We start from the raw sequence: 20275 nt of genomic DNA on the forward strand, positions 1-20275 counted from the left end.
CTCTCACTGCAGCAAGATAGAAACTGTGCATTTTCTGGTCCCACTGTTTTATACATAGACTGCAAACAGGTTCTTTCACCTGGTCTGATGAAAAAACAAAGTTCTGTTCTCGTGCCTTTGATCTGAAAAACACTCTGTTGAAAAATGAAATGTGTCTGCGATTCTCTGTCTCTGTGGAGTGGGTCAAGGGCTTTTAGGCATTTGCTGAAAGTCAGGACAGAGTCGATACCCCCCAGCCTTCAGGCCATGATTTGCTGTGATGGTCTGGTTCCCACCAACAGTGGCCAGAGCCCATTCTGCTTAAAGCTGCAGAGAAGGAGCTCCTCCACCCCAGTCCAAGAATCAGCGCAGGATCATGCAATGCCTCTTTGAGCAGCCTGTGCACCTCAGTTGGCCGTATCGCTGGTGGTTGCAAGCAGAGTGAGTCTACAGGAACCAGTATGCACCAGCGCTTCCTCAGGCATACTTTGTGCCCTGGGTTTGGGCAAAGGAAAGCCATCCAGGAGGACAGCAGCGCAGTCAGCAGCAAGTATGTAAATGCTGGCACAGCCTTTAGCGCACAGGACCACGATGCCATTAGCTGCCCAGAAGCTCAAGCCAGTATCTCAGTGCTGGTGGATCTAGTGCCAATAATTTCAGATGAGCCAGCTCCCTCCGCCTGCCTTAGCTGCCAGCAGGGTGACAGGGGCTCTTCCACACAACTCCGTGTGCTCAGGATCACCTTGAGTTGGCACCCTGTCTTCTCAAGCGTGGGTTAGTCCTCATGGGTCGGTGCCATCTGCAGAAGGCTGCTCTTTCTGGCATCCTAGTCGTTGTTTAAAACATTTTACAGAAGGGTCCTGGACAGATCCCTTTGGATCCCAGGTGAAGTAACTTGGCAGAAGATGGACAGTAGTAATTATTCTTTGGGTGAATTTTCTACTCCCCTTATGGGGAGATGCTATAGATAATATTTTTTGCTTATTAAATTGTCCTGAGGGAAAGCCTTGGTTTGCACTGGGAAAGGAAGTGCCGTTTTTTGTCCCTTCAACTGTTCAGTGTTAGATCTGGTCCGTTTGTCACCTTTCCACCGCCCTAATTTGCCTAGCAGGTTTGTCATACGAGAACCTACAAGAGCTCTTTCAGACTGTTCGCAGCCTTTACAGAAAAGGTTACGGCAAAGTCCACACGAGGAAATCCTGGAAACTATTTGTACCCTTAATGGATAGTGTTTAAGAGTTAAGAGCTCTTCACCCTTCTAATTTTTGGCATCTAATTGTATAAAGAATTATTATGAGATAGCAACCGACCTTAGTTAGCTTCGTGAGGTTTTTGGCATGTCCTGAGATTGCTGTTTTAGAAAGCTTCAGAGCAGCTGGATGGGAGACTGTTAATATTTTCCTTGTTATTATTTCTTAGCCAGGTTTTTCTAGATGCTTAGAACTGTCCTGAATTTCCTGTTCAAGCAGGAGCCTAAATGGTCACTTAGGTCATTGTTGGATAGTTCCAGCTGCAGGATCCACATGGAGGGTTGTAAGAAAAGGGTGACTGTTTACATGTGTAACACGGTAACATCTGTGTAATGCTGTAGGATGACTTCATACAGTACGCTGTAATTTTTCCATTAATACTGTTTTTTATTTAAGGAACATTGCCTGAACTTTGTGGTGAAGGAGTCACATTTTAATCAGGTAATAATGATGAAGGAGTTTGAGCATCTTTCTTCATCGCTCATCGTGGAGATTGTACGGAGAAAACAGCAACCTCCTGTTCGAACGCATTCCGATCAGCCGCTTGACATTGGTAACTTTTATGTTTTATGAAGTAATTAGTTGTGTTGTTTTTGCATTGCTAATGGTTTGTTTAGTCTAGCAGACAGCCTAGGAAATAGAGCACTGCAGATCAGCGATTCTCCAGTTGGTGTAACTGTACTTAGGCTGTTTCCCAGACTAACACAGAGCATGCCGGTTCTTTTTCTAGTGAGCTGCAACCGGAAGGGTATCCCCATCAAAATACATGAAAGGTCAGGTTAAACACGGTCATGTTCTTCTTGCAGTAAAACATCCTCATTCTGTTCAGAGAGAGACAAGGCAGAAGGACAGAGGGCTATACGGAATGATTCAAGGAGAAGGCAGTGGACGTTCAGTTTAAGTGGACTAGAAGGTAACAAAGCGGGGGGGGGTTGCCTGCTCATAGCTTTTTGCTGAAGAAGGAGCGAGAGTGAGGAAAAAAAAGTTAATGGAAGAAAGGAAGAGAAGACAGGGAGAAGACTTTGAGAAGACAAATAACCTGCGCTAATGGTCATGCCTTTAGTTTTCATTTTGTGGTTCTTCTGGAAGAAGAAGATTTGATTTACAATTCTTTTACGGAATTCATCAAGGACTGATTTGGAACTAGTCTTATTCAAGATTTTGTCACCCTAACACACAAAAAAAGGAATGTAATAATGAACGTTGCTGAGGCCCCAAAGTTCAGAGGCATTGCCAGTATTGATTTGGAATACTCCAAAAAAGAATGGGGACTGGTGAGAAAGGTGGAGCAGCCAGCCCTGGAAGGTGAAGAAGAAGCCTTTGGCTGGCGTTTGTCCCAGGGAGAAGAGGTGTGCCGGCTGGGAAGATGGCATAGCCAGCTTCTGTAGCCAGAGCTGGAACGGTGTGAGAGGCCCAAACATCGAAAAAAATCGAAAGGTCAACTTTGAAAATATGAGTGAATTTGACTCAGGTTTGAATGTGCTCTATTTCTCAGTTGTGTATTTTCAAAGGTTGATTAAAATGTTGGATAAAAGAAGCCTTTATTGGGGATTTGGGAAAGCTTTTCCATTAAGAGACAAAATTTTATATTCCTTGTGTTTGGAAATAATGAATAGAAAAGGGTGGGGGAAAATCAGATTTCTTTATTTACAGAGAACACCTTTCAGTGCGGCCACTGGCAGCGTTGGCTGTCAGCAGTTCGAAAGCAGAGCTGCCAGGTTTGTTCCTGGGATGGGCAGGGAGGGACTGGAACGGGGAAGGATGAAGCTCATTTTGCTCCAAGATGCTGAGGAAGGGCCTGCCTCCCGCTCACCCAAAGGAAAGAGGAGCAGGAGCTATTCCTCTGCCATGTATCCGTTTGATAGCACCTGGTCACCTGGACTATCACGTCTGTAACTGTTTCGCTGTTAACTTCCAGGAACATCTTTAATTCAGGACATGAAGGCTTACCTAGAAGGAGCTGGCACTGAATTCTGTGATATCATCCTTCTCTTAGACGGCCACCCCCGGCCAGCCCATAAAGCAATCCTGGCAGCCCGCTCCAGGTGAGTCGATGTTCACTAAAACTATAACCGAGATTGTGTGTGTAGAGTGTCGTGCTGCGCAGTCTGTGGGTCAGCTGGCTTTTTTTAGAAGACAGGGAGGAACTTCGTAAAGTGTGAGATGCAGCTTTGCTCAACGAGCCTTTAAGCAACAGAGTGATTAAATATTTTTTTCCAATTTGATACCCACCAGGGAAAGACAGGAGGAAATTAAAACTGTAGAGATTCTCTAGAGGATGTGTAAGAAGCTGCGCTGCAAGAGAAAGAATCTGTAAAATCACAGGAAGGGAAAAAGGGTGTAAAACATAAGGCGGTTTCAGTGAAGTGGAAAGCAAGAGATGTCCGTGGAGGTCAGAAAGAGTCTTCTGACAGTGAACATCCATTTTGGATCATGTGAAGTTGAATCTCTTCCTCACCTGCTGATATTTAAGACTGGATATGAATAAGCATAACAAAAAATGGTGCATAACAGAGACTAGATTGTTCCGTACTTTGTTGCAGAGGCAGGTACTCACCCTTCTGAAGAGGGGTTCTGCTCTTCCTCCTCGCTGCGTGGGTGGAGTGGGTTTGTCCTTCGCTTGTGTGTTCTCTGTATCTGTGCCTTTATGTTCTGCCAAACATTAGGTGCTCGCATAAAATCTCTGTTTCAAATACTGTCACAGTTTTTTTCCAGTCCCAGTAATAACATTCAGTATTAGTTACTGTGGTATTTTACCAGAAGCATTTCACAGCTCTTAAAACAACCCTGCGTGATTGGCAGCCTGCAGATACCGAGGAAATTCATAATGCTTTAAGCTCTCTGCTGGGTCTTATGCAAATCAGATGAAAATCAAAGCACCATGTGTCCTATTTTTCAAGAAGCAGAGATAAATTTCAGGTAATGCTGATGGAAATTAGGGGGATTATATTTGGAGTTCTCTCACAGGCAGACATATGTGAAACACCAATTTAGCGGTATTTTTGCCCAGATTGTCACCTGAATCCACTTCTTTGGGCTGCAGTGCTTCATAGCAGCCTTTGAGCAACACTGGGTTAAACCGTCTGTCTGCAGAATGTGTTACATCGGTTTTATTTCCTTTTCCAGTTATTTTGAAGCCATGTTCCGTTCCTTCATGCCAGAAGATGGGCAAGTGAATATTTCTATAGGTGAAATGGTTCCCAGCAAGCAAGCGTTTGAGTCTATGCTTCGATACATTTATTATGGAGAAGTAAACATGCCTCCTGAAGACTCCCTGTATCCTTAAATCTAAAGCGATTGGAGTATCTGTCTGAAGCGCACGTACGGCAGCTCACCTTCCCTTTGCCCTGGGTTGCCGGGCTCAGCCTGGGGGGGTTATTTGTCAGGATGGCATTGACAGGCACCGCATTTTAACTTCTGTCATTGATTTGTATTTACAATCAGCGCTGCTACCTTTGCTTTACGTTTCTTTTTCCTTAATGAGATTAACAGCTACCTCTTCGCTGCACCTTACTATTACGGCTTCTCCAACAACAGGCTGCAAGCCTATTGTAAGCAGAATCTAGAAATGAACGTCACAGTGGAGAACGTACTCCAGGTAATTGTCCCCAAGCAGCTTTAATTAGTCGCTTGACTTAGATACGGGAAAGCCAAAGAGTCTAGTCAAGTGGGTACCCCCAGTGCCAGGCTCACGGAGTCGCTTCCAAATGGACCTCGCTGAGGCTGCACAAACCCTTCTGATGACGGTGGCCCTGCGTGGGGAACACGTATGCGGGAGCGTGGCCTTCAGCAGCTTTGTTTCCGTACCTGCTTCTCGTGTCACTAGCGCTGCTGTGCGCAAGTGTTTAGAAGATACCGTTCAGCTGGCCAAGAGGATGTTACTACTCTTGAGCCCCTCGTTCCCCACTGCAGACCAGTGTTTCTAAAGGGCTTTTTAAGATGCACCACATCCTCAGCACTCAACTCGTTTGTACCAGGGCAAACAGTGATGTGCAGGTGCCGTTAATCTTGCTTTATCAGTAATGCTGACAGGATCTGGCAGTGAAGTAAACTGAGCTGACAAAGATATTCTGTGATAAGAAGGCCTACAAAGCCATCTACTGGGTAGGCAGACCGAACCCACCGCAGCACGAGCAGAGTCAGTTCCAGCATTAAGTGCTTTTGGCTCTTGCCCGTGCCAGTCTCACTGGGGCACTTCAGGGAACCTGGCTCTGAAACAGATCTGCAGTTTCCTCCCGATTATCTCCTGAGGACTCCATACGTGTTAAATCCAAAGCTTATTTTTGAACAGTTTAGAAAAGGTTCGCGTTTGTAGTGAAAAATGGAGCCGTTTCCCTAGCTCAGAGGAGTTACCTCCCCTGAGCCAGAACGGTGTTTGTGCCCTGTACCTCCAAGCCGCGCAGAAGGAAGATGACATCCTTGCCTTTGCCCTAGATTTTAGAGGCGGCTGACAAGACCCAGGCCCTGGACATGAAGAGGCACTGCCTGCACATCATCGTTCACCAGTTCACCAAGGTTGGTTGCGTCTTTTCTGGGGCTTTTGAGAGCTGCTGTCCTCTGTCGCTGCCTTGGTTAAAGACACATTAATATAAGAACCCATTTCACTCTTTCTCACGTGAGACAGCCGAGAGCCGGCTGCGTGTCACTGACGGCCCGTGAGTCTAAGTCTGCTAAGGCACACTTTTCACACTAAAAGTAAACGAAAGACTAGAACAGCCTGGTCTGGAAATGCGAAGACCTTCCAAAACAGAAGTTACACAGAATTGCCTCCATTTCCGCTTGGTCCAGCTGTTAATTGTGTGCCATTGTTGGGTTCTCACGTGTATTGCAAGATAAGTTCGTTATGTGTTGCGAGCACAGATATCTCCCGCTGGCCATTACGAGTCTGCTGTCCATATTTCTCCTGAAGCATTCTCTGTCGTAGATGTTACATTGTCATGTGCTCAAAAGGCAAATCACCGTGTCCTGGCTGGGCTTCCCGTAGTTCCCATGTTTTGGTACATGGGCTGATGCATTAGTGATAGGGAGGGTCAGAGCCTGGTGTGCTGATATTCCTGTCCTCACTCGAGACAATAAGGGTATTGTCATGGAGTCGTTCCTGTGAGATACGATCCCTCCGTGAGAGTTTCCCAGCGTGTCACCAGTCCAACACACAACTTATTCGCATTGTTGAAATGGGTAGATAAATCATAGGAATTGGGATTTCTGGATGCTACGCACTTACTGATAATAATTCCCTAGTTTGCGTTCGAGTAGCTCGCTCTCTCTTGTGTATTTAAACTCGCAGTGCTGCCGCCGCTGCCCGTGGGGAAGGAAAGCCCTGCTAGGGCCAGCTCGTGCCTAGGGCTGAGACAGAGGGAGGCACTCGGGCGCTTCATTAAATGCCTAAGTTGCCCAAGCGTAGTGCCTTCTGCCTTCAGAAATATCTGAAAATGCATAAAAAGCTTTGAGAGCGGGGCCAGCATCCAGGAATCGCACTCCCAATGGAGAGTCGTCAGCGGGAGGTTACAGCCCCTGCCTTCATCTTCCCGGCTTTCTGCTGGCCTCGTGAACGCTGCGGAGTGGCCCAACTTCAGCAGGGGATGGGGAACGGCCCCACTGCGGGTCACAGGATGGCCTGCTGGTTGGGACATCTCCTGGGGCTTGGGGTCAACGCGTTACGGTCCCGGAGAGCTGAAATCTCACGGTCTCAACTTCCCAGTGGAGGCTGCGGGAAGACAAACAGGTTGGCGCGATTCTCACCAGAACGTACTGGGGGGAAATGAGCATTGCGACATTTCCGAGAGAGAGATTTGCACTGAAGGGCGTTACTCGATCGTACTCCACTAACCAGGATATGTGGCAATGTTTTATATTTAAACTGTTGACTGTTAGAACGTTTTTGATGAAAATGTGGCTGGAAGACTGTCAAGCAGATGTGCACGAAGAAATCTTAATTATGCAATGTTTCTCTTTGGCCTGAGAGCCTGCAGTGTGTGATTTTTGGCCCGGCACTGGGCCGCTCGATGTGTGGCTGGGCACGAATGCTTGCCGCTCTGCTCCCTGGCGAGCCGCGGGCTCTGAAGGGTGATTTGTTGTAGCTGCGCAAGCCCGGTGGGTCGTGGAGGCTTAGGCAGGCCGGGTGCGTGGCCGTGGGGATCTCCTGGACTGTTACGGAGTTTCCCCCACAGTCGTGACGTTAATTGAAGAGCTGTTCCCAGAGGTTTGCTAGTTTGGGCAATGTGTTTTTAGGCTCTTGTGTGTCAGTATTGTGCAAAAACCCTAATAAAAGCACTGTTCTGAAGTGGTTTGTACTGACACCCCGATCTGTTCCTCCGCAGCGCGTGCCTCGGTGCCGGGGCAGGATTCCCACCGGCACTGGGGGGGTCTCGTTCCATCCCACTCCTCACCCACCCGTATTTGGGGGATATTACTTCAAGCACGCGTCCTGAGCTCTTTTTGAAAGCGTACTCAGCCGTTTCCTTCCTAGGTTTCAAAAGATGCTTGGGATGTCTTTATCTTATCAGTCGAGCTTCTTGGAGTGAGGTGCTAGGTTTTATTAGATGAGTTAATCGCGGCTGGGTGAGTGGACAGGCGTTTAGGCAGAGTTCCGCCTCCCAGGCTGGGATTGTACGTTACTAACTCCAGAACGAGGGGTACGGGCTCGTTCCTGCGAGGCTGTGGAGAAGGAAGGAATGTGCAGAGCTCCTTTTTGATAACAGTTGAGCTTCTGAAGAGCCTCAGAGCATAAAGTTTGGTGTAGATTCTCATCTCTCTGACGTGGCGGAGGTTTTTGTTGGCTAACGCTCCAGTGACGTGCATTGCCTGCGGGAAGCACACCAGCAGAACCAGCATGGGCACTGAGCACGACCGACTGCTCCTTGGGAGCACGCAGGAGCGAAGAGATCCGGGCCTGAGTCACATCCTCAGTAGGAACACACAGACTGCAGAGTTCAGGGCTGTGCTGGTGCCCGGCGTTGCATTCAGGCGAGCGCTGAGTTGGCATCCATCAGCAGTAGAGTCGTCAATACAAGCAGTAATTACACGCCGTTCTCAGAGAGGCAGTGCTGGGGTCAGCATTTCTGCCGTCCTCCATTCCCATCCCCTGCACGCAGCAGTCCGAGATCGGGTTGTAAGCGCAGGAAGTCGTGACTGGAGCCCCTGCGGCCCGTCCCCTGCAGCCCGGCTCCGCCACTGAGGTTTCGCGCCGTTCGTGCCCGGCCTTTGACTTGCGTGACCTGCCTGTTCCCCGTGGGTGGCAGGGGTGAAGCGGTGCTACATGGGCTATGATTTGGGGAGGGGTTTAATTTATTTCTGTTTTTTTCTGTTCTGTTTTTCTTTTCCTTGAAGGTCTCCAAGTTGCCAAATCTCCGCTCCCTAAGTCAGCTGCTCCTTCTTGACATCATCGAGTCGTTAGCTAACCACATATCAGACAAGCAGTGCGCGGAGCTGGGCTCAGACATATGACATGCTTTGGTAACGGAACTTGTCATTTGTTCCTCAAAAAGCCTAGCACTTTACGGCTGACTTTCTTTTTTACCATTCCACACTGAGCCGCTCGGTGTCTGGGCAGTACAGCAGGCGGCCCAGAGCAGCGCGGGCGGCTGACGTGCTCTCCCGGGGGTTTCCTTGCTTTGTACCGTTGTGGAGAAGGGCTTGGTCTCTGTTACACAAATGTAAAATTGAAACCGTTGCAGGAGGGAATTAATTCCACGTGGTTTTGGGAGTAGCTAAGTTCGGAATCAAGCCCATTATTACTTTTATACTGTAAAATAAAGCAGTCATGAGTAAGAGAGTCATTAATCCTTTGAAACACACTATTTAAAGAATACTATTTAAAGAACTCCAGCTGACACAGCCAGGGGCCGTAAGGGGAAGTCAGATGTAACAAAACTGGAAGCGGAGAGCTGGTGTTGGCACCAAGGCTCACCGTTGGACCAGGATGGAGTGACTTTTCGGAGAATCTCCGGGGTGTGGATTAAGATAAACCCTTTTGCCACTGCCTGGATTGGTGGGCTGCAGGAAGTCCAGACCTGTGCTCTGCGGCAGGTCAGACGAGAAGATTACAGCGTCCTTTCTGACCATCGAATCCATTAATCCTTTCTCACTAAGGCTTTCTAAAGCAATTTATTAATAAAGAGTTAACATCTCCTGGCATTTTGTGATTGACTTTGCTTTCATTTTGGAAAAAATTAAGCAAAAAGAGCTGCGAGCTTGATGAAGGTCATTTTGTTAAAAATAAGTGTGCTACATCTTGTTACTAATTTTATGCTGAAGTGTCTTCGTTAGTGGTTGCCTTTGCAGGAAGGTGAATGAAGGCAGAGCGCCCTTCAGAAGCAGCTCCTGCTCCCTCCCGCTCGCAGCTCCCCAGCTCCAGGCCGTGCCGGACACTTCCCGTGCTGCAGCGGGGAGAGGAGCTTTACGTCCCCCGGCTGCTGAACGGCGCAGCTTGGCTGGGCAGCGCCGGAGATCAGCTGGTCTTGGTGAACCATCTACAGACAAAACCGCTCCCCAGCCCGAGAGCCTCCAGCGCAGCCCCGAGGAGGGAGAGACACGGAAGCTGAGAATCCAACTCTCGTCCTGCAGCAGTTGGCAGAGGGGAAGGGGACAGCGCTGAGGTGGTGCTGCTCCCCGCTTGGCTGTTCGGAAGGGCAACAGTTGGCTTGAGCTGGAGCAGTGGGAGGTCCCTCCTGGGACACGCAGCTGCCCAGACCCAGTGTTTCCACCCCGTAATTTTTAATTCAGGTGAGTGAAGTGTTCCTGGTGCAGTACGAGGTGTGAGCTCCCGCCTCAGTGTGCTGAGGGCGTCGCGGTCTGTGCCGTGAATGTGTCCTTTCAGTTTTAATCCAAGGGAAGGGCTTTAGGAGCCCTCGAGCTGTCTGCCGGCGGCTCAGGTGAGTCAGACCAGAGGTGGCAGATCCATCTGAGAGCCAAGGGCTCGTTTTCAACTGGAGGGATTGTCTCCAGATGCCTCATAGGTAACGAAGTCTCTTATCAGAGGGCGTGTTAATTGTACCAACAGTCGGCACATTCCCTGGGAAGTGAGAAGAGCTGCAAATACAGAAAGGTTTTACGCTGCAACTTGTAAGAATACTACAAGTTGTTATTTTCAGCAATGCTGAATCCACTAGAGGACACCCATTTCCCAAACATGTGCGGCCCCATTCCCTCAGTAAGGAAGAACGGGCTGATTTCAACCATCCCGATTTCAACCGTGCCATAACCAGCCCCTTTGACTCCGTTTTTCTCAAACGATTTGGGGTTTGGGGCTTTCTCCTGAGCCCATCTGTGAGGAACCGCGCAGCCTCTGCACCCTCTGAGCCGGAGCACTGCGGGCATCTGTGCTTTGGGGGCAGTTTTGACTTAGTCCCATCTCTGGTGCCCGCAGGGCTTGCTGAGAGCTGCGCTGCATGGCTGGGGTGTATTGTCTGAAAAAATCACTGGTGCTGTTACATCGTCAGGATTTGCCCCTGGGCTGCTGTTGTGCCGGCAGCGTGCACCCCTGCGCGGGGGAGGCTGGGGACCTGCCCCTGGACAAGGCTGACCCCCTTCAGCCTGAGCTGCCCCCGTCCCTGCGGCGCATCCCCCCGCAGGGGGCAGGGGACGGGCCGGGGGAATGGGCCAACCTTCCCGTAGGATCCAGCGCATGCACAGCCCAAAGGCCGTGGTCCCTCCAGCCCCCCAGGGCACCCCTGCGTTTCCTGAGGGATGGCGGGACAGGAGGTCTGGCAGGAGCAGCGGGTGGTGGACGAGCTGCCGCAGGCCTGGGGCTTCCTGAGGCCACTGGGTGTTGCTGTTGCCACCTCAGAGCATCCTTTTGAGCCGCTGGCCGCAGGGGCCTTTACAGCCAGCAGGTTCCCAGGGTTAGTGGTGTTAGTGCAGCCTTGGGGCAGTTTCATACTGGAATTTTGGGGAGTGTGCCATATTCCTGCATTTGAGAAGGCATAAGAGTGTGGCTGTCTGGCTTTGTCTTATTCCTACAGCCTCCACCCGACGTAGGCCACATCACCGGCTCCCTAAAGCCCTCATGTCCTGCTTTACTGGGAGCATTGGCCACACTCCGGCGTTGATCCCAGCAAACTGCAATGAGCCCCCTGCAGAGGACCAGCTCCCCTGGCCCCGCTGTGACAGTGTGGCAGGAGCTTGGCATGGACCGGCGCAGATCAGGCCCACGGTCACCTTCAGCTGCTCCAGCCCTGAAGCCACCAGGAGAAGGCACCAGCTTCCTAGAGCAACCGGCACATCCTGGACCAGGGCTGGCAGGGTCCCTCCTGGAAGACCAGCCTGGTTCAGGGCAGGAGGAGCAGAGTCACACTAAGGCTGCCCTTGGGTCACTGGGAACGGGAAAAGCTCAGAAAGAGAAAAAAATTAGAAATTTTAATTCAGAAACATGTGCAGTGAGGAGAGAGGGCTGAGGTCCTGCCAGAGGGAAAGCCTGTGGAGGGCGCGGAGCCCAGGCTGCACTAGTCCTCTGCCACCTCCAAGCCCAGGATCTTCTTGACGTAGTTATGGACGTTGACGTGGAGTTGCGGAGCTGTAGCCGAGAAGGTCTCCATGGCCAGGGCCCGGGCTGCCTCCGACCCACCCCACATGGCACGATAGAGGGGCAGGGTGTACTTCTGCTTCCCCTGCAGAGAGAGCGACAGGGTTACACCCCAGCCTCTGCCCCAGCTCCAGGGAGGTGAAGCCCCAGGAGCCCCACATCTCCCCAGGGCACACCACCTCCAGCAGCGCCCTGATCTTGGCCAGGGAGAGAGGCACAGGGCAGGGTGGAAAATGCCACTGTGGGCAACCCTTGGCTCTGCGGCACATGGAAAGGGGAGAAGCCTTTGACCTTGGAGAAGGAGTGGGCTTGTGCAAAGCTCTTGAAATTCAACAAAGGTCCTGCACATCCATCAGGGCAATCACCACTATCAGAACAGACTGGGGGATGAAGAGATGGAGAGAAGCCCTGCTGAGGACTTGGGGATACTGGTGGGTGACAAATTGGACATGAGTTGACAATGTGCACTCACAGCCCAGAAAGCCAGCCACATCCCAGGCTGCACAACAAGAACCGTGGCCATCGGGTGGAGGGAGGAGATTCTGCCCCTCTCCTCTGCTCTGGTGAGACCCCACCTGGAGTACTGTGTCCAGCTCTGGGGTCCTCAGTGCAAAACAGACATGGACCTGTTGGAGCAGAGCCAGAGGAGGCCACAGAAGTGGTTAGAGGGCTGGAACCCCTCTGCTGTGAGGACAGGCTGAGAGAGTTGGGGGGGGTCAGCCTGGAGAAGGCTCCAGGGAGACCTTACTGTGGCCTTTCCATGTATAAAGGGGGCTCGTGAGAAAGATGGAGAGAGACTTTACCAAGGCCTGCAGTGGCAGGACAAGGGGCAATGGTTTTAAACTGGAGGAGGGTAGGGGGAGACTGGACATAAGGAAGAAATGTTGTATGACAAGGGTGGTGAGCCCCTGGCCCAGGCTGCCCAGAGAAGCTGTGGCTGCCCCATCCCTGGAGGGGTTCAAGGCCAGGTTGGATGGGGCTTGGAGCAACCTGGGCTGGTGGGAGGTGTCCCTGGCCCAGGGCAGGGGTGGGACTAGATCTTTGAAGGTCCCTTCCAAAGCAAACCATTCTCTGGGTCTATCAAGAGCAAGAGCCATCCCCTGGCCCTCTGGCACAGAACTTCAGGTGCCCATCTCTCACCCAATGGCTTGCCACCAAGCACAGCCACCGCCACTGAGGGACGAACCTGGCTGTGAAGGAAGTCCTTGACCTTGCCATACTCAGCCTCGAGGTTGTTCTTGAGGATGATCTGGCACCAGCGGAGTCGCAGCTCAGCGTTCTGGGCCTTGGAGATCTTCGGGTACATCTTGCTCAGCCTCTCCACATTGCCTGCGAGAGGGGGATCATCACCACCCCCATGGGGCCTGTGCTCCGAGGGGACCCTGTGAGCCCATCCTGGCTGTGCTGGAAATCCTCTGGGATCCTCCCGGACACAGACCAGCCCTGGGCCCCACAAGCATCCCAGCACCCCCAGCTCTGGGAGCAGCCCAGGCACTCGCTGGCTCTGGGCAGGAGGGTGCCCGTGTTGGGCTCCTGGGGCCAGGCAGCCCTGCAGGATGGGATGCCAGCACGAAGGTGGGGAGGTCCCTCAGCGCAAGGAGAAGTGAACACAGGGAGGCAACAGCCCAGCTGAGCCAGGCTGGGGACAGCAGGACTCCTCCCTGCTGCTGCATGTGTCCCATACATCTAGGGACATGCTTCCCCTGGCTCTCCATCCCCCACCACACTAATCAAGGCTTCCCAGACACCAGGAACCACCCCGCTGGACCATAGCGGGGATGGGCTGATGGCCATGCACCCACATGTCCCGCTGACATGTCCTTGTGTCTCTGGGTCAACTGACTGGACCGGAGCGCATCACCCTGTGTCTCCCCTGGGCACTGGAGCTCCGAGAGGTGACCTGGACCTCACCTTCGGGCAGCGGGGATTTCTGCAGGATCTTGTCCAAGAAGTAGACCAGCTGGTACGTCCTCCAGGCTGTGATGTCCACAGCTTCAATCACCTCCACATTCAAGCTGTCAGCTGCCCAGAGCTCTGCCAGCTCCTCTGCCGGCTTCATCAGCTGCTCCCCCGGCGAGAGGTCGGGCAGGTAGGGGGGCCAGCCCGGCGTGTTCAGCCAGCGGTCAAACTCAAAGCCTGCGGCAAGGAAGGGAGGGAGAGCTGGGACCAGTATTCTGAACCCTGCGCTGCTGCCCAGACATTACATCAGCCTTCTCCGAGGGCATCCCCAGCACCAGCAAACCTGCTCAGGAATGGCGACGAGCAGAGACTAACAGGGTGAGGCTGTTAAGCCACCCTGGGCTTGGCTTCTGCTTGTGTGGTAATAGCCCGGCTGCTGCCAGCGAGATGAGCCGGCTCCAGCATGGAATCTCTGCAGCAAGGCTGAGCTCAGCCTGGGGCACCATCTGAGCCCGATCCCAGCGCTCACTGGTGGCTGTCAGCAAACACTCATATCCTGATGCTAGAGACTCACCGGGCTCAGCTGGGAGGGGAAACCCCATGAAACAGCACCCGAGCAGAGCACGGACTGTATCCATATGGAAAAATTAGGCTGAGCAGACGCGCATCCGAGCCCAGGTTAGTGCCTGATCCTGGGCTGGCCAGTGCTGCGCTGCCTCCGTCAGAGCCAAAGCCGGTAGCAGCAGCAGCATCTCCAGAAAAAAACTGCAACCCAACATGCAGGAAGGTGCCGTGCTGACCTGGGATGGAGTCCACGCCTTTCTCCTTCAGCTCCGGGAAGTACTCCAGGAAGAAACCAAGGGTGTCGTCTGCTGTGATGCTCTGGAACTTGAACTGGTTCACGTAGGCCTGCGGGGACGGCCGGGGCGTGATGCTGCACACACTCACCATCACCCCCAGCAGTGCTGCCAAGTCCTCCCCACGCTGCAGCTCGTGAGACACCAGTGCTGCCCAGCCCACACGGGCCCGTTTCCCCTCGACGGGCTGGCATCCCCCCTGGGACGCCTTTGACCACCACCGCTGCCTGCAGCCAGCGTGAGGCCAAGCTCCACCTTCATCTCATTCCCCCACTTCCTACCTCCTCTTCCTCTCCCCAGCCACCCTCTCCAGCCTGTCCTTCCCAGGAATCCCACTGCGCTCTGGCCTCCCGCCATGCGGTTTTGTATGACTTGGCACCTCCACCTGGTACCTCCCTGTACCAACCTGGAGGAAGGCATCGAACTTGCTCTGGTCCCCCACGAGATGGGCCAGGTAGCTCACAAAGCAGTACCCCTTCTCGTAGGGCGTTTCGTTGTAGGTGTCATCCGGATTGACACCTAGAAAAAAGGAAAACCCTCAGGAATCATCTGCCCATCTGCAAAACAAAATGCCCCTCGCGTGTGCTGAGATTTCCGCTTTCTGTGCTGGGTGCAAGTCTGCCACAGAATCATAGGGTTGGAAGGGACCTCTGGAGATCATCTAGTCCAACCCCCCCCGTCATGTCCCTCCTGGAGCCATCACCTCACTCGGGTCCCACCACCAGCGCTGGTTTTACTGCAAGCCATGAAACACCCCAGCAGTAAGGCTTCCCCCGCCACACCACACCTCGCTTGCCCCCACTCCCCCCGACCGCCTGCAGGAGGACACGGACACCCCACAGACCTGGCTCGATGACCACCCGCAGCTTGTTGAGCGGGTGGTCCTCCCCCGTGTTGTCCATGTGCTGGCGCAGGAGGGCCCTTCCCGTCGCAGCCTCCAGGCAAGTGTACGCCAAACCTGGGCAGAGACAAGCGGGAGGAATTCAGAGACCCCGACCAGACCCCTGTGCGCTTCAAGCACAATAGGCGCTGCTACTGGAGGAAGACAATGTTAGCTTACGAGCTGAGAGAGGAGGAAACCAATAAATACAATGTTAGGATGGTAGAGCTGTGGAGATGCATGGCAACCCAGCTCTCAGCAAGAGGATTTAGAGCCATTAAAATTTAACTGGATGCAGCAAATGGCGCTGTGAGCGCCTGAGCTGTTGGATGTGACTGTGTGCCCAGGGGAAGCTCCAGACTTCTGGTATTGGCTCCCCCCAGGGAGCTGCAGGAGCAAGAGGAAGGTGAGGCTGGACAAGATCGCTGCGCCCACGTCCCTGGCATGTGGCTGCGAGGGCTCCGTCCATCTCTCAGAGCAAAGGCCATTTTGCTGCTAACACGAAACCCCGGAGTGTTGCAGGCTGCTGTTCTTCACCTCTTCTGAGACGCAGCGCAGGCTCCGGTGCAGCACGCAGCGCTCAGAGGGATGCGCTGAGCTGCAGCACACGGATCCCGAGACCCGCAGGGGTCCTGCCTGAAACAGCACAGCTGCACACAGGGACTCGGCACCCCACGGCTGGGCAAGGCCACGCACCATAGACCTCGGTGGAAATGCGCCTCTGGGCGTACATGGTGAAGCCCTCGTTCAGCCAAAACTCGCCCCAGGTGGCGTTGGTGACCAGGTTGCCAAACCAGCTGTGGGAGATCTCGTGGATGATGACGTCTGCCAGGGAGCGGTCCCCGGCCAGCAGGCAGGGCGTCACAAAGGTGAGGCAGGGATTCTCCATCCCGCCGAAGGGGAAGGAGGGCGGCATGAACAGGATGTCGTACCTGCCGGGAAGAGCAGGTGGCCGGGGTCAGACACACCTCCTCCTGTGACGTGGCTGGGGACAGAGGGATGCTCCCTCCCCGGCCCCAGGAAACAAAGCCCTTCGGGAAAAGGAGGGCCTCTGGTACCTGCCCCAGACATAAGGTCCAAAGAGCTTCTCTCCAACAGCCAGGAACTCCTCAATCACCCCATCGTACTCCTTCTTCGCAGCCTCGATCAGGCAGGGCTCGGCCCAGACACGGCTCCTGGCCGAGTGTGTAGAAGAGGAAGTTTTAACCATTAATGGACTTTTACCCTATTGCTTCATCAGAGAAAAACTGCACGTGTTTATTCCACAGCAAAATACAAGCCTGCTGATAAAGAAAGCTAATGAGACTGATATTGCAAACTGCAGTAATTTCTTTCCTTGTCTGAATGTCAAAGGGCTTTTATATGGCTACTGTGACAGCCAGGAACCCGAAAAAAAAACACCGGCCTTGGGACCCTCCATGAACAGGGACCTGCTGTTCTCATTCATGTGCACGGGGGAGAAATGAGCAGAGCCAGGGACACCCTCGAAGGCGAGGGGACCCAGCACCAAGGCTCCTCCTCACTCAAGAGCAGGAAGCAGCCTCACTCGGCAGAGCCTGTGGTCGGATGATGCAGCACCACGTGCACAGCAGATGAGGAACTGACTGGGTCATGCTTATGGTTGGCGTCTCCGCGCCTGCCCGCTCTCCAGAGCCCAGCGATGCAGGCAGAGGCTGCAGGCAGCTGCCACGGGACAGCACAGCACGGAAGCTTCACCACGTAGCTCCCACAGCCAGGGCTTAACGCTTGGGTCTCCTCCAGAGCCACTTACCTTGGACCAACGTCAGCAGACACAATGTCCCCAACAGCCAGAGCAATCAGGTAGGAGGGGATCGGTTGGGACATCTTGAAGACGAAGGTGTTATCCTTCTGCTTCTCCCAGCTGGTGGCACTCATCACAGCCGTGAAACCCTCGGGGACCTGGACATGTAGATAAAAACACCTACTATATCTGTAATGTACAGAGCAGGACTTCAGCTAACCCAGCTGGGGATGCCATGATGTCTGATGGCAAACACATCCCAGCATGATGAAGGTGGCTGGGTCCATGGGCACAGCAGGTTTTAGGGCGCAGAGCAGAACAGTAACGCCCTGAGGTCCAGCTCAGGATCGCAGCTGCACCCCTGCGACAGCATCGCTCGGCACTCAGGTTCAAACACTGATCGGGTGCAACACCAGCACACCCAGAGCAGCACTGCGAGGTGCCAGCGAGATAAAGAAATGCTGGAGTTGCAGGTGCTGAAAGGGCAGAGAATGCAGATCCTTCAGATGCTGGCTCTCCTCCCATTTCTTACACAACAACTCATTTTTCCTGTTCTCAAGCCGCAATAGAACCCATGGCCGATCCACCAGCCTGGGCTGAGCCCTGGGAGACTGATCCAGCCTCTCCTCTTCCAAACACGGGGCGAGCCCCTGCAGGGCTGTGGAGAATATGGTTTTCTCGGTACAGAGCATCGCACCATGGCTCTACAACAGCCGAGCCCTGCACTCACTCATCCAAGAGAACTCTGCTAAAGCTTTAAGGGCAGAAATTAGAGCAAGAGGCAAAATATTTAAATAAGTTTCAGCATCACCAGCTGATGCCACCACATGCCATTGGCATTGGCTTGGTGTCACAACAATAAGTGGCTTCCCTTGCCCGCAGCAGGCCGGCATGCTGGGGCAGCCCAGTGCCAGTGCCACTGCCTGACCACCTGCATGCAAGGAAGGAATTTAGTCTTATTATTGTACTAAAATCTGTGGACCAGCAGCTGCTCCTTCCATCCTGGAAGCCCAGCAGCCCCAGCACCATAACCAGGAGCAGGTGTGGCCCGGTGTGGCCCCGGCCTCCTGCTGTGTCCCCAAAAACTTGGCTTGTCCCGATCGCCCTCCTGCTGCTACACACACCAAGAGAAGGCATCCTGCTGCCCTCAGACTGCTACGGGGAAAAAACAGGGTTTTCTGTGATCATTAGAGGAGTTACTTAAGACAAATGCAGCGGCACAAGGAGAGCAGAGAGGTTTAACACCAAGTTGGTCCCAACAGCCAATATTCTGGCATCAAGCAGCGAGTATCTCGGCCACCTCCCACTAGGAGAAAAGAGCTTTCAGCACGTGCACCTGCTCGCAAGTGGTGTCACCGAGCTCTTGCGGCTGGGGAGAAGCAAGAGGACTACTGGGGTCTGCTTGTATTCATCTAAAGATAAACATAAGAGAAAACTAGGAGTATAAATGAAGTATTTCTCACTCTCTTCTCTGCTGGGGCCTGCAGTGTGGCAAGCATCGCCTCCAACGTGCCAGTGCTGCACAGAGGGCTGGGCAGTGCTGATGATGCCCATGCCCCAGTGTTTTGGTGCATCCTGCAAGGGAGCCGGCAGTTTCCCTGCCAGCAAACTTTGCAAACTCACCCCCATGTGCTCCTGGGGGCACCGCTTACCTGCACTGTGGCCGAGTACGTGCATTTGACCGAGGGGGTATCGAAGCAGGGGAAGAAGGACCTGTTGAGGACGGCCTGCCCTTGTGTGTACATGTAGGGCTTCTGCTTCCCCGCCGTCTGCTCAGGAGCGAGCCAGCACACCTGGGGAGGGAGGGGACAGACCCCGGGGTGAGGGGTGTCCCCAGCTCCTCACCCGTGGGTGCTCTCTGCTGACGGAGTGGGGATTTCTCCCCTGGAGGGGTCTAGGCCCGCTCCTGTGTCACCCCTCAGCTGCCCCTATCCCTTCAGCTCCCCTCCCCATCCCCTCAGCTCCACCCCCGTTCCCTCAGCTCCCCGTCCCTTCAGCGCCCCGTCCCTTCAGCTCCACACACCCCCTCATCCCTTCAGCTCACCATCCCCTCAGTCCCCCCCCTGTCCCCACAGCTCCCTGCCCATTCCCTCAGCTCCCCCTGTCTCCTCAGCTCCCTCCCTGGCCCTCCAGCTCCCTGTTCCCTCAGCTCCCCCACGGCCCTTCAGCTCCGCGGCCCTTCAGCTCCCCCCGTCCCCGGCTCACCCCAGGCCCCTCGCCCGCCTCATAGTCGATCTCCAGGCTGAGGAGCTGCCCGGCGCGCAGGGGCTGGGGCAGGTGGACGTGCAGGGCGCTGCCGTAGGTGGCGAAGGGCCGGCTCTCGACGCGCAGCGGCTGCGGGTCCCCGCCGTCCCCGGGCGTCCCGCGCAGCGCCGCGCGCCGCACGCGCAGGGTGGGGTGCGCGTCCAACCGCAGCGCGGCCTCCCCCTCGCGCGCGCAGCGCAGCTCGAGCCGCGCCGTCCCGCGCAGCCGCCCCGCGCCCGCCGCCGCGAAGGTCACGCGCAGCTCCAGGTGCAGGTGCCGCAGCGACCAGGCGCGCGCGCTGCTGGCCGAGGCCACGTCCAGCCCCGCCGCCGCCATCGCCGCTGCCGGGGGGCGGGGCCGGCGCCGGGGACAGGCGGGACCGGGCACCGGGAGGGCGGGGCCAGACCGGGGGCGGGGCCAGGGAGGGGGGCGGGGCCGGGCCGGGGCCGGAGGCGAGCCCAGGGCGGGGCGGGGCCGCGGGAGCCCGCCCGGAGGGGGCGGGGCCGGCAGGCGGGGCGGGGCCGGGAGGCGGAGCGGGGCGAGGGGCGGGGGATCCGCGGGGGGGCATCCATGGGTGGGAAAAACTGGGGCGGGGGGGGGGGATCCGGCGGGATCCGGAGGCGGAGATCCATGGGGGGGGATCCGGGGGGAGGGGGATCCGGGAAGGAAGGAACATGGGGGGTTGATCCGGGCGATCCATGGGGGGGCGGGAAACACGGGGGAGGGGGAGATCCGGGGGGGGGAGATCGATGGGGGACATCCCGGGGGATCCCGGGCGGAGGGGATCCATGGGGGGGTATGCATGGGGGGAGGATCCATGGGGGGGTCCGAGAGGAGCCATGGGGGGAGATCCGAGGCGGGGGGGAGGGGGGAATCCTTGGG

The 20275-nt window shown here is 54.7% G+C and overlaps 2 protein-coding genes across 4 annotated transcripts in view; one reads left to right on the forward strand and one right to left on the reverse strand.

Annotated features, from left to right (window-relative positions):
* Positions 1–9370, forward strand: part of LZTR1 (leucine zipper like post translational regulator 1) — a 38176-nt gene extending 28806 nt beyond the window's left edge. Inside the window, exons 15-20 of one of the 3 annotated variants that reach the window (XM_074563962.1) lie at positions 1626–1782; positions 3148–3274; positions 4356–4505; positions 4722–4827; positions 5664–5744; positions 8559–9370. In XM_074563962.1, coding sequence (XP_074420063.1) covers positions 1626–1782; positions 3148–3274; positions 4356–4505; positions 4722–4827; positions 5664–5744; positions 8559–8675 — 738 coding nt within the window. In that variant the 3' untranslated portion in view covers positions 8676–9370. Of the gene's footprint in view, positions 1–1625; positions 1783–3147; positions 3275–3464; positions 3626–4355; positions 4506–4721; positions 4828–5663; positions 5745–8558 lie in introns of those variants that run through there. The other 2 variants (XM_074563963.1, XM_074563964.1) reach the window with 2 other exon arrangements.
* Positions 9371–11562: 2192 nt separating this feature from the next.
* Positions 11563–19768, reverse strand: RNPEP (arginyl aminopeptidase). The gene is made up of 11 exons (XM_074563965.1): positions 19355–19768; positions 18802–18942; positions 17159–17307; positions 16446–16562; positions 16084–16319; positions 15352–15465; positions 14914–15026; positions 14451–14559; positions 13663–13887; positions 12938–13080; positions 11563–11836 (listed from the first exon to the last, which is right to left on the reverse strand). Exons 1-11 carry the CDS (start codon positions 19727–19729, stop codon positions 11672–11674), a joined length of 1887 nt encoding a protein of 628 aa, XP_074420066.1. The 5' UTR covers positions 19730–19768; the 3' UTR covers positions 11563–11671.
* Between the last annotated feature and the right edge of the window lie 507 nt (positions 19769–20275).

The sequence above is a fragment of the Larus michahellis genome, chromosome 21 (genome assembly GCF_964199755.1).
Source record: "Larus michahellis chromosome 21, bLarMic1.1, whole genome shotgun sequence".
NCBI classification, from domain to species: Eukaryota; Metazoa; Chordata; class Aves; order Charadriiformes; family Laridae; genus Larus; species Larus michahellis.